This window comes from Mus pahari, chromosome 17, assembly GCF_900095145.1.
Source record: "Mus pahari chromosome 17, PAHARI_EIJ_v1.1, whole genome shotgun sequence".
In the NCBI taxonomy this organism is placed as follows: domain Eukaryota; kingdom Metazoa; phylum Chordata; class Mammalia; order Rodentia; family Muridae; genus Mus; species Mus pahari.
In genome coordinates, this window is record NC_034606.1 from 56,982,380 (window position 1) to 56,996,219 (window position 13,840).

Here is a 13,840-nt window from a genome sequence, read left to right on the forward strand (position 1 = left end):
CCCTTCCTTCCCCTTCCCTCTCCTCCTCCCTCTCCCCCTCCCTCTCTGTCTTCTATCTCTGTTTACAACAAAGAAATCTTTTCCAGACTCCTCTGAAAGAAATGTCATGGCCCTAGGTAGTCTGGGTCCTCTCCTCTCCAGCTACAACAGACTTCACTTTTAAGGTACAGTCAGATATGAAGGAGCCTGGAAATATTTGTAGTCATGTCTAAGAGTTGAAGAAATGGTTCGAGGTCCATGGGGTCTATAAATTCATGATGGACTCTCCCTGTGATGTATAGCCAAGCAAAATTTAGTCTATATAACATAATCGGCTAATCCAATCTTCTCCATCCTTTTAAAAACTGGGCTTAAGGAAGAACTCCCAGTATTGCATCGTTAGGAATGTAAATTGGTGCAATGTTACTTCTTACCTGTCACCCTAAGTGATGGAGGTGCCAAAGCATTTAAAACCCAAGTCCTAAACATCTTGATTCTCTCAGTGAAGAAAGAACCAATAATGTCTAGAAGTTTGTGCTAAGCAAGGTAACTTTTGCTGCATGTGAATAGTTGATTGACTTTCAAGAGAACTTGAACCACTCTCAGCTCCATAATAAGAAATACTGTAAATATAATAAGGATTCTAACAATAGACTTTTCAATGTTTGGTACCATTACTTTTATTTCCTAATAGATTTTTTTTCTCTGAGACTCATCAGAAAACACACTTATGCAAAAATTCTATTAAATAGCAGATTCAGATGATATATTTCAGAATGAGAATCCAGAGTTTATTTCAAGACAGTTATTAAAATGACTAAAAATAACTCTCAAGCACAAACTGCAATCTTACTTTCAATTTTTTGGAAATAAAATCAAATAGCAAGATTACAGAGGACTATCTCCACATGGGAAACGTGTGAGGACCCAATTTCACATCACGCCACGGACTGACTTTGTACTCTGTGAACATGAAAAGTCCACTCATGGAGAAGCAATAGCATTTGATTGTCTTTCATCCACAAGTTTTACTTCAAATAAGCATGTGTGATCTTTTTCTTCCTTATCAACATTTTAAACCATATTTGATAAAGTAATCACTTCTGTGGTCAAGTTATGATAGTTACAGTATATATTGGGAAATTATTTTTTATTAAAATGAGGTTATATTAAGAAAAACACAGATCAAAATAAAACATGTTAATTAAATATCCATGTAACCTAAGATGTTTCCTCTCTGTCTCTGTCTCTGTCTCTGTCTCTGTCTCTGTCTCTGTCTCTCTCTCTCTCTCTCTCTCTCTCTTTCTCTCTCTCTCTCCTCTATAAAACTTCCAAAACATCTAAAACTCTTACCTGCATGTTCCTACAGCTAGACTATCAAGAGACAGAGACACCCTTTCCTGAAGCTGGGTATAAATTTGCTTTAATGGATCCTGTCCTGAGTCTGATGCTGTGCTATCTATTCCTGGAAGATCTTTCTCTTGGTCTGAGTCGGGCATACACCTGTGAATTAGGGGACCATGAAGTGACCACATTGGTGATGGGATATGTTGCTGCTGAGCATAACAATTGTAGGCAAAGATTTGATGCAGTAACTGCTGTTCTTCAGGGCCAGTTTCAGTTCCCTAATAAAATGTTCAGAATCATTCTTAAAATGTTCTTAAGCCCCAGAGAGGATTCATTGTCTTATTCAGGGTAGAAAATTCTAGAAATATAAGCACCATATATTTATTAAATAGTATTGATCTATCCTGGAAATGAGAAAACTAAAATATTTTAAAAGTAATTTTCCTTATGAAGATTAATTTAACTTCATTATTTTATTCCACTAAGGTTTAATAGTCAGTTCCTATAAAACTTAGAAGTTATCGGAGGGTTGGAAAATGAACACACATGCTTTGTGCAAATTATTGGCATTAAGAAGAGATCAATTCCTCTGTTTGACCTATACAACTTTAACCACAAATTTAATATTTATATAACCTCTTTGCAGAATTGCCTTTCAATTATGTATAATACATTATATATTCTTATATATGTATCTATACATACATACATACATTGCTAATACGTCAGAAAAGGTAGGGGTCTACCATGATTAGTGGGTATTTTATTTTCAGACAGGATCTCATAGGTTGATGTTAGTGAAGATAAAATCCATTGTGCCTCTTGAGTTAAATCATCTATATGAAAGCACTCCCAGAGCCCCCCATTGGTCATCTCTTGCTGACAAATGAAGCTTCTGGGAAAGGGTTATGCCAGATCCAACTGGTTGGAAGTAGCATGGGATCCCCCAAACAACCCAGGGTACTGCCAAGGCTATTGTTTCTTCTTCCCAACCTGACCGTTAGGCCCAATTCCTGAAGACAGCACCTACACAACCCACTGGAGGCAGAGAAGTCAAGCCGGTGACTATCCAAAGCATCTTCCCCTACAGACTACTGCTCATGGTGCTCAAAAGTACTCAGCGCGCTTCCAGTGGAAATACTTAAAACTACTGCTCATGGTGCTCAAAAGTACTCAGCGCGCTTCCAGTGGAAATACTAAACATAAAGCCAGCTCCAAACCCTTCAGTCTATAATGGCGACCTGCCTTCAAGATACACTTGTTCAATGGTGGTACAAAGCTTGTGGGAATACCCATCAATATCTGATTGGACTCAAGGTCACCCCACGAAATGAACATATCAACCCTGCTTGGGTGGCCAAGAAAGAACCTGAGACTACATCAGCCAGGGGCCTAGGAGAAAACCAGCTCCTGTTCTAGAAAAGGAACATAGCAATAAAATGGCTCCTAACAACATTCTGCCATCCTGCTAGGTCAGGGCTTTGCTCTGCCATCACCAGCGAGGCTTCCTCGTGCAGCAGATGGGAATGGATACACTCACAGACAATATGTAGAGAGTGAGACCTTGGTGCACTCAGTCAGAACAGGGATGTCTCCATTAAAACCCTTACCTTGGAGGCTCAAGGGACTCTGCAGAAGAGGAACTAGAAAGAGTCAGTGGGAATGGAAGACACCAAGGAAACAAGGCCTTCTAAGCCCAGCATGATCAGCAAATGGATGAACTCTCAAAGATTGAAGCATCAAGCACGTGACCTGCACAAATGACTTCTTTAAAAAAAAAAAAAAAGTGGATATTTTATTTATTTACATTTCAATTGTTATCCCCTTTCCTAGTTTCCCCTCTGGAAACCTCCTATTCTATCCTCCCCTGCTTCTATGAGGGTGCTCTCCCACCCAACCACCCACTCCCACCTGACTGCCCTGGCATTCCCCTACACTGGGGCTTTGAGCCTTCACAAGACCAAGAGCCTCTCCTCCCATGGATGCCAAATGTGGCCATCCTCTGCTACATATGTGGCTAGAGTCATAGGTCCCTCCATGTGTACTCTTTGGTTGGTTGTTTAGTCCCTGGGAGCTCTGAAGGGGTATGGTTGGTTGATACTGTTGTTCTTCCTATGGGGTTACAAATCACTCTTAAGGCAGATCTCATGCCCAGCACTAGATGGTCAACACAAAATAAATTCAGTGGTGTCGTTGGAGGTCCTTTGACCTATAATACTGAGTCAGGGCATTCTTTTCCCCCATTTATTTATTTTATCTATTATAATTAAATGATGTATTATTTAATTATTTCTACTTTAAGGTCCTTTGCATATATTTATATCCTCTAGTTATTTGTGTTTGGGAATTCCTTGTGTGTGAATGCATTTCCCTTTGCATTTAAATGTGTTTCTTGTGCTCTTTCTTTGGCTTGTTTTCTTCTCTTTGTTTTCCTTTGTACTATGCTGACTTATTTTGTCTTACTGTGTTTTCTTTTATTTTATTATTATTTCTTAGATACTTGTTTGTTTAGTAAGGAAAGACAGAAAGACTGTGGATCTGGATGGGAAAGGATGGGGAGGAACTAAAAGGAGGGGGTACAGTTGTAATCAAATTATATTGTATGAAAAATATTTTTTTAATAAAGGGGAATAACAGTAAGCTGGAAGATTCTGGCATGATGGCACATTCTACAATCCCAACATTGGGGAGGTAGAGTCAGGAAAATGTGGGTTATGATGTCAGCTTGGGCTATCTGAGAGCATCTTAAATAAACGAAACCAAAAACAAAGTCAAAACAGGCACGACACAAGCTGGAGGAGTGAGCCGCGGTTTGCATCTATCTGAGCCATCTCAGCAACCTCAGGAAAGAATTTCCCTCCTTTTTAGCCACATGGCTCACTGCTCATTCATTTGGAACACTAGGCTCTTAGCTGTGGTATGCAGATGCTGCTAAGCCAGTGACATGTGAGTGACTCCCACATCCTCAACCTTCCCTATGGTGCTATTGGTTCTTCCTTCCAGACAGGATGGACTCACAGAAAGTTGCTTCCCAAACTGGGTGCTGGTGATGGGTTTCAAGCCAGCTGACAACTCCCATACTCTCAATTTGTGTATATGTTGTCCCAAATGATCCTGGGTGCACATCCTGGTCATGTGTGCAAGAAAAAAAGAATTAAAAAGAGGATAATTCCCCCCCCCTCTATAGCAGTCAGAATTCATTTATTGCTTCATTCCTACCTTCCAGACTCTTAAGCAACTTCACATTCTAGACCACAAAGCAGCTGCCTAGCGGGGTATAGTGGTTAAAGAAGTCACCGGTCTCTGTATCCTTTCCGTGTGGTGACGCAGAAGGTGGCCTCAAAAATCAAAGCAGGTATAAAAGTCCCAAAGCTCAAGTGGGGAGCCATTGGGCCACAAGAGGGAATGGTTCAAAACAGGAGCATCGGAGAAAGCCTTCTGAAGGAATTACCACCATGGCTGGGTCACAAGTGTGTGTGTGTGTGTGTGTGTGTGTGTGTGTGTGTGTGAAGGGAGATGTAAATAACTGGCCAATGATACCTTTGGAAACCACAAGAAACAGACAAAGAGGCACTTTTGATGCAACCAAATTTCCTTTGAGAAAATCAAAATCATCTCTAAAATCATCTTGTTTTTGTTTCAGTGTCCGAGGAGGACAAAGGATTTGGGCCCATCTTTGAAGAGCAACCAATCAATACCATTTACCCAGAAGAGTCACTGGAAGGAAAAGTATCACTCAACTGCCGGGCACGCGCCAGCCCATTTCCAGTTTACAAGTAATGCTCTCCCCCCACTGCCTGTCTTAGAATGGAGGGGTAGGGTAGGAGAGTAGGTGGCATCCGTAACCCCAGATCTATAGAGCAATCTTAAGACGAGTCTATAAGGTCCGTGAACACCAATCCAAATACTGGCGTATAGACTATCGAAAACACCATATGATATTTATCTAAAGTTTTCTTAAATATATGTAAGAATTTATTTATTCAGTGACAATACATGTAGATTTGGTAACATCTAATGGAACTGGTGCTTAGAACAAACAATTGTTGCATAAAAGCATTAAGTATATACATTTGAAGATAAAATAATTTTAAATGCACTGTCCTAGGTAACTCAAATCTATGGGTGACCAATAATATTTCTATATGAACTACATTCAGAATTCTTCACTTAGGCAGTCCGAGAAAGTATTACCCTTTCTCAGTGAATCACAAATCTCTATTTCTGACAATGCGGGGAGTTTCCTGCATTGCTAGGATTGAACCTAGGTGCTCATGCATGTGAGGCAAACACTCTACCACTGAGCTGTATTTCCAGCATGTACAAAAACAAAAAAAGTGTCTTAAATATATCTACCTTCTGAACAATGCAGGAGTATCTCTTTTGTTTGATGCTCCCGAGTTACTTCTTTGTATTATCATAAAAACTTGGTCATGGTTAAAAATGGGGTTCTGTGCTACAGAGAGTTTATAAAATTGTACCAACAATTTAATCTTATTCAAAGACTGAAAATTAACCAAATGACAGTGAATTTGAATTTCTTTTGTGAAGGGTTTCCTGGTGGTGGGGGGGGACCCACAAGTGATTTATGGGAAATTGGGACTGCAGTGGACAATTATCCCCTGATTGAATTGAAGGCCATGAATTAATTAATTTTCAATAGTAGGCATTCTTCCTACTATAAAATAGCTTTCTATTATTATACAATGTTATTATAGGGAAAAAATCTCTTTCTCACCACTTAATTCTAATTGTGTTCATTTTCTCCTGCCTCTGGCTATCACTATAAAATTACTCCTAAAGTAAAATATGAATTTAGGTATAAAAATCACCATCCTGACATTATTTTTATGGCTTCAATCTCATGCATGGGTGGACAACATAAATTACAAATAACACAATTGTTCTAAAAATTATTTGGTTTCTAAAATTACTGCAATGGCCTCTGCACAGGGTCTTGGGCAAGGGCTGGCAGCGGTGGTAGTCTGTGGAGGAAATTTATCTACAGAAAATTTTACAAGAAAGTATGCTAAACACTAAATGAGATACATTGGCTTGACCGTGTAAGTTAAGCACAGATGCCTGACCAAAGCTCAGGTGCGATGATTTCTAAAGATAGTGTGTAAATCTCAAGCCTATTTCAGCGATGCAGATTCCATGATACTGTCCTCGCCAGCAGCCACCAAACTGGCTTGGAAGCAACCAATCAGCAGGTGCTGTGCTCAGTGTCTCTAGGAACATGGCATGGGCAGGGGTATGGACCTTCTCCACACAGAGGCTTTATGAATGTAAAATATGTCACCCGCTCCACCAGCCAAACTAAAACCCAACTTGAGCTGGTTTGACTGTCTGTACGTTAATATAGGGAGCTGAGGGAAGCCAAGTAGATGCTTAATCCTGATAGAGGCAGCCGCATCAGACTGTAAAATAAAAGCATAAAGAAGAGAAGATGAGAGACTTGTCTAGTGGTAAAAAGGATGATTTTTTTCAAATGTTGTGAATTCCAGAAGAAACCATACTACCCTCAGTAATCACTCGCTGTGTCCTTCACACAATGGTTTTATATCTGTAGCGTGTTCTGTGGTGATGGATTATTCATGGTGGCATCCCGAAAGGTGAGAGGCACAACAAGGAATTTTCTTTGCCACTCATCAGCCTTGACACACTTTTCCCCAGTCTCCACCCCCAAGAAGTGAGCGCTGCAATAAAAGCTTATCTAAAGGCAGAGTAGTCTCAACACACATTTCTGAAAATAGACCATGAATTTATCCAGACACAGCAAGGCATAAGATTATATGATTCTCTAAACAACCTCAGCCACAGGAAGTCAAAGCAATTAACACAACCTGAACCCGATAAAGCAGGGGAGAACCCTGACCATTGAAGCTGCCTGACCTGGAAACCTGTGCAGTGATCACCCTACACCACTTCCACATGCCCGGGGCAAGACTGGCCCTGCTGAAATCAAAGCAGGTGATTTGGAGCAATTGCAACAAGCAAGAACAGAACACTGTGTGTTCTTGCTTTTGAAATGAGCTCTTACACCATAAGGATGATAATGGGGAAATGTCCAAAGGACCTGACTTACAAACACAATCTGAAGTCATGCAGTTTTGCCATTACCTTCACTTGCATCAGGAATGTATTTGGCATCTGGAAACTAGCCACAGCTGCCCCCCTGATCTTCAAGGTCAGGACTTTTAGCTGATATTTTTCCTGGGACATTGCTTTAACAGATGGACCCTGGTACAGCACAGCATAATTATAAAATGTTCCTTATTTTTACTCTAATCATAAATGAAACATCTTTTTACATGTATTCTTCTCTCCAACTCATCAGAAAAGGCAGAATTCCACTTTTAATAATGTCTCCTTCCTAGAATAGTGTTGTTAGCCACAATATTTTTCATTGACACTGTTACACATACAAGTATACAGCGGAGGAAAATGTTTTCAACAAAAGTTGCCCCTCAATAATGTGAAAAGGCACCACTGAATAAAACCTTGAGGATGAAGAAACTTTGAATTTACCACTTCATTTGTGGCTTGGATTAAGACGCAGTAGAGCAATTTTAAACTGTGTGATCTCCCTCTAGTGGTCAACACGTGTTCATTGATGACCAGACAGCCTGTATCCTTTAGTTTTATTGAAACATTACTGTGCTATTTAGCCAGATACTCATACTTTATATTTTAATTTTGCTAGAGATATGTTTTAATAGTTTATACAATGTATCTAGATGCCTATGAAACTATCTAGCAGAATATGGCTATCAAGTATGCTCATGTCTAAATAATGAAGTTCATCTCAGGAGTACATGAAGTCAATCTTAGGAATAGAACTCAATAACCCATTTTCCTTTAGGATACTTCTTCATTTAAGATAAGGGAAAGTATCATGATTTTACACATTTTGATACCTTAGCTAAATTATTATTCACGTTTCAAAATACTCAGAATCATCGATCGTTAAAAAACAATGTCGATTCGTGAACAATCATCTCCCTTCACATGAAACCGTACTTGAATTACTTCAGAGTAAAGTTAGCCCGATAGTTTCCAGACTTACGAGCTTCGGAGTAACATTAATGTCTTTTTCTCTAGATGGAGAATGAATAATGGGGACGTGGACTTGACAAACGACCGGTACAGTATGGTGGGAGGAAACCTTGTTATCAACAACCCCGACAAACAGAAGGACGCTGGGGTATACTACTGCCTGGCATCCAACAACTATGGAATGGTCAGGAGCACAGAGGCAACCCTGAGCTTCGGGTGTAAGTAATCATAAGCTTTTTCGAGGGTGGATTTATTCGAAGTGAAGTTAATGTGTTTTAATTATTGACCCAAGTCTGTATAAATGGTGTATGTAAGGGTGTTGACTGTGGGATGGTTAACTACATCAGCTGTTCTCTTCCATTAAAATCACTTCTGTAGAGATGGTTCAGAATTGAAGTATACAGACTAATCCTGAAGAAGTGCCATGTTCTGCCAGCACCCATGTTGAGTGGCTCACAGTTGCTTGTAACTTCAGCTCCATAGAATCCAGTACCCTCCTCTGGTTTCCATGGGTAGAAAGCAAACATGCACACACACACACACACACACACACACACCAAATACTACACATGTATACAGTACACACATGCACACTAACATATATATCCACACACAACACACACAACTCGCATACATACACACAAATAAGTAAAATTAAAATAAATCTTGTCCCCGTGAATATGGCCGTTCCTGCCTTATCATTGCAACCAACACAGTGATACTGTGTGATTTATTTTTAAAAAGTCATGGCACCTGTTCATTTACAGTTGGCAGGTTGTTGGTGGTGAGACAAGTATGGCACTTGTGAAATTTTCAGTTATAATAATTCTATGTGACCACCAAGATATATTAGTAAACACAACCATAAGAGTTCAGCAAAAAGGATAAAAGAAGGAAACAGACTACTGACAACAGCATGCCAGAGAAGAAATGTATTGTATAGAAGAATGGGCTTTGGGTGGCAAGCTCAGCTTAGGCAAACAACTATGGGTGTTCTAAAGATGATGTAAAAGAATTCGTAACTACGTTCTGGAGAACCATGAATGGTTCTCTGCAATCAGCATGAGGGAAGTGATGTTAGTATTCTCACTGAAGGCCCCATGGGGTGAGAACTAGCTATTGAGACAGAATGCCTCTCCTAGCACCCTTGTCCCTGAAAATATCTGGCTCTTCAACATTTAACTTCTCTGGGCTGGGATTTATTAATCTGTATTTTAGTTAGTTGGTCATTTTAAATTTGAATTAGGTCATTCTTTTTCTTACAGGGCCCAATAATGGAAAACATTAAAAAAAATATACTTGCTAGAATAAAAATTGGACTTTGTTCTAAAGGACAGCTCTACATTAAGAGGGGAGCTGGATGTGATAATTAATATCTGGGTTGTGATTTTATGTCAAGATGTTTATCCTTGCTAAATACATCACAGAATGAAAACAACATTTTCACAAGTCATCACCAGGAAGGATGAGATAGGTCAAGAAACAGTAATATTAAAATAGTGTGGCAAAGAGAATTGTAAATAAAACATATGAATCATTTCTTACTTCAGTAATTCTTACTTCAAAAATTCTGTACTTCCACTTAAGTATTTTTTTTCAAAGAAAATCAAGTTAAAAACAAAAATGTTCCTCTGTCACTGAAATAGAATGGGACCTAGGAAAATGACTTTAAGATGGAATAAAACATTTGGATTTCTGCTCTACAACCAGAGCAAAAAACTATCAAATGAGTGGGTGAGGCTAGGGAAGGATTTCTGATGTTATTAACATATCAGGTCTGGGGATGTACCTTCAAGTCTTCCTCTGGGAAACTATAACCTGGAGAAACACAGGTTTCCAGAGGTAGACAGCATGTTAAGGAGAGTGAAATGTTGGTATTATAATTCGGGTGTGGGTCACAAACAAAGAGGAAGAGAGTTGGAAATGAGCCAGAACCAATATTCATAAAACAAATGCAGAACCGAAGTACTTCATGATGAGTAAAATCAAGCAAGATGAGATTTTTAAACACTATATATATTTGTACATATATATATATATATATATATATATATATATGGAAAAATGAGTTTAGAAAAGAAATAAACTCAATTTAAAGGATCAAGGGATTGATCCCTTTTCCATTATCCAAATGGGGTCCTTTCTCTGAGTGTCTGGTCAGCCAACAGACGGGACTGGATGTCTGTGTGTTTCCTCGCTTGCTCCGGGAGCTCTCTGGCTTTTCCTGATCTCGCTGTGTTACTGAAAGATTACACTTAACAAATATCTCTTTCTCTTGAGCAGAGTGAACATTTCCCTTTTCCCTTTTGAAATCAGATCTCGACCCCTTTCCTCCCGAGGAGCGTCCGGAAGTGAAGGTGAAGGAAGGGAAAGGCATGGTGCTTCTCTGCGATCCTCCCTACCACTTCCCAGGTAAGTGGAGATTCTCGGACGACTGCGGGATGAAATGGACACGTTCGAGTGTTCTATTAATGTTAATACATGAATAATTACTCAATTTATTTAACAGTCATGGTCCATCATTAATGTGACTCATTATGTGCATTTGCTGTGTGAACTTTCCCTAGGGCAGAACAACATACACTCACCACAGGACACTCATTGAAGAAAGGATTCCACCCGAGACTAGCTTGAAGAACCAATGAGTTTAAGTGGGGTTACTTACAGTACCATGGGAAAGGAGTTAGGTTTCATAAGCATGGGCAGTTTAAGATCAGCTACACCACTGAAGAAAACGTCTCTCCTCCAGGAGCCACTAACTTCCAGCCATATAATGAAGGGTATAATACAAACCCTTCCCCCAACAGTGACCAAGTTCAATCAGATGTCACGCAGCTAAACAAGGTCACAGAGAACTAAGCAGTACAATGGCTAAGTCATACCCGGAAGTCCACATTCACAACGTCAATTTGTAGTCATCACTTAAAGTGGTTGTTAACACTTTCCTATTTGGTCACTTGGAGCTAATCCTAAGGGTTTTTAGTCATTCCAGTTTATAGACAATGAGTATGTTGTTTTGTGCCCTCATTAAAGTTCCCATTGTGGAAGAAAAATTACAGCAGATTCTGCAGTAATGCAGTAATAAGAAATGATGTATGGTCAATCGGTTTTTAAATTTGGTATCTGCAATATACTGTGAGTTATAACTAAGCTCTGGAAATGATAAAGACTTGATCAATTATTAATGTCTTTGAGTCACTGGTCTATGAGAGCAATCATACACTTCAGAAAATGAACAAAATTAAAAATCATCTGTTAAAATTTCAACTTCAATTGCATACATCTTTTCTTTGATACAGTTAAAACAAAGGCTACTATGGTATATATTCATAGACTTATTTTCAGTTGTTATATTTATCCCCTACTATGAAATAAATGTTTTATGTTCTTTATATATTAAATGTGATTTAAGTCATATCCATAGAAAATGAAACACAACACTCAGCTGTAAGCTTGTGTGGAATACACTGAATTTGTGTGTATTCATAGACATATACACATATGATTTCATACAAAATTATATGTATATATTACATGTAAGTTTCATGTACATGATATTTTATATGTACATCTGAAAATGACATATGTAACTCTAGTTACTTCTAAAATACTGGTAATTTTTTTTTGCACTGCAAGAAAGAGGATTAATTACTAAACATGGGAGGGGTATATTTACAGTGTTATGACAGCCTTCAGTGAGAAAGGCTTTTGCTTGAGTAACTGCTGAAAACATGAGAAAATGTCCCTCTTCTCCATAGTATTCCCTATAGACAAGGCGATAGCAGCTCAGTGAACTCCCTTTGCCTATTTAACACTGGATGGGCTTGTTGTTTAAGGAAACCTCTTGTGAGCACTGATCATTCCCCAGGACTCACCCAGGGACAGAAGAATAAAAGCTGTCAATCCTCAGAGACCTTCTGCTGGGACAGACAGACAAGAAATGAGAGGCATAATTAAAAGATACAGAATAAGAGAGAGAGAGAGAGAGACAGGAAAAGGTTGGGGATAATTTAGATTTTAGAAAGGGCCTTGCTAAGAAAGGAACACTGACGAAAACAGTAAAGAATTGAAGGAACTAAGAGGATAAGTATGAGAGGGCATCCCAGGGAGGTGAGGCCACAAGATGAGGGGTTGCGGTTAGACCATGGGTGCAAAGCAAGCCGGAGAGGGCAGGACGAAAGGTAATGGAGATGCAGGTGCTGTGCTGTGGAGGACCTTATCAATGCACGTGTGGCAAGCATGCGTTTTTACTTCAGTGAGATTTCTAATCAGATTGTTGAGCGGAAGAACCATATGACATGAGTGGTTACTTTTTAAAGGAGGGTCAGAGCAGTGGTTCTCAACCCGTGGATCACAACCCCTTTGGAGGGATGTTGAATACTCCCTTTCATGGATTCACATATCAGATATCCTGAATATCAGATAATTATATTAAAATTCATAACAGTAGCAAAACTATGAAGTAGCAATGAACATCATTTTATGGTTGGGGGATCATCACAACATGAAGAACTGCATTAAAGGTCGCAGCATTAGGAAGGCAGAAGACCGCTGGGCTAGAGGAAGGTAGAATTAGGATCAGGGATGAGTTACACAGCGTTATAGGGGACGAAGCGGTAAATGGAAGTCTGAGATCTGGTGAAGTAGATTGTCCATAAATAGAGCATATCAAATTCTGCATCTAATTCAAGGTATATTTTAGTTAAGTTATACATGCATTTTAAACAAGGAGACAAGAGGACTGGCTGGCTGACTTTACAAGGTCAACAGCAGCTTAAACCCATTCAACTAAGGGAGTGTTTTGCTTCTTCAACCTGAGAACACTATGTTGACATTGAATGGGCCAAGGAAATGCCTTTAATAGAATAAAGTCTTCAAAGTTCTTCATCTCTATCATACAGTTAGCTCCATGGTACATTCCACGAGCTTACTTGATCAATCCATGTATTGCAATTCTATGCCATCAATCTCCCATCATCCTTGAGGCATACAAGAGAATGGTCTATGCTTTGTGATTTTGAACTTCATTGGATTGAGAACACAAAGGAATATGCTATAGGATTCTGGTTCTGTGTGTGTTCTTTATGGACCTATTTGTGTCTGTCTTGCAATAATGATCTCAGAATGAGTCTTCATTATCTCAACTAAGTTATTTCTGCATTTAAAATGAAGGGTTGATTTGTTATCTTCCATGCTAACTTCCTTGAAGACCTTCTTAGGATCCTCACATTTAACAGTGATGTTGAAAGTGGTATAATGGATATATAATCACAATGGATTATTACTAAACTCAATAAAATATGCCTAACTATGCATTACTATTAAGTACACCTTACCGCACAAAAAAATTTTAGTTCTCTCTTCTCTTCTCTTCTCTTCTCTTCTCTTCTCTTCTCTTCTCTTCTCTTCTCTTCTCTTCTCTTCTCTTCTCTTCTCTTCTCTTCTCTCCTCTCCT

General features: G+C 39.1%; 1 protein-coding gene across 3 annotated transcripts in view; it reads left to right on the top strand.

Moving 5' to 3' along the window:
• Nucleotides 1-13,840, top strand: part of Cntn1 (contactin 1) — a 288,900-nt gene that overhangs the window by 169,961 nt on the left and 105,099 nt on the right. For all 3 annotated transcript variants that reach the window (XM_021216386.1, XM_029548012.1, XM_021216385.2), the window contains exons 4-6: nt 4,970-5,102; nt 8,431-8,603; nt 10,702-10,797. In XM_021216386.1, coding sequence (XP_021072045.1) covers nt 4,970-5,102; nt 8,431-8,603; nt 10,702-10,797 — 402 coding nt within the window. The remainder of the gene's footprint in view (nt 1-4,969; nt 5,103-8,430; nt 8,604-10,701; nt 10,798-13,840) is intronic.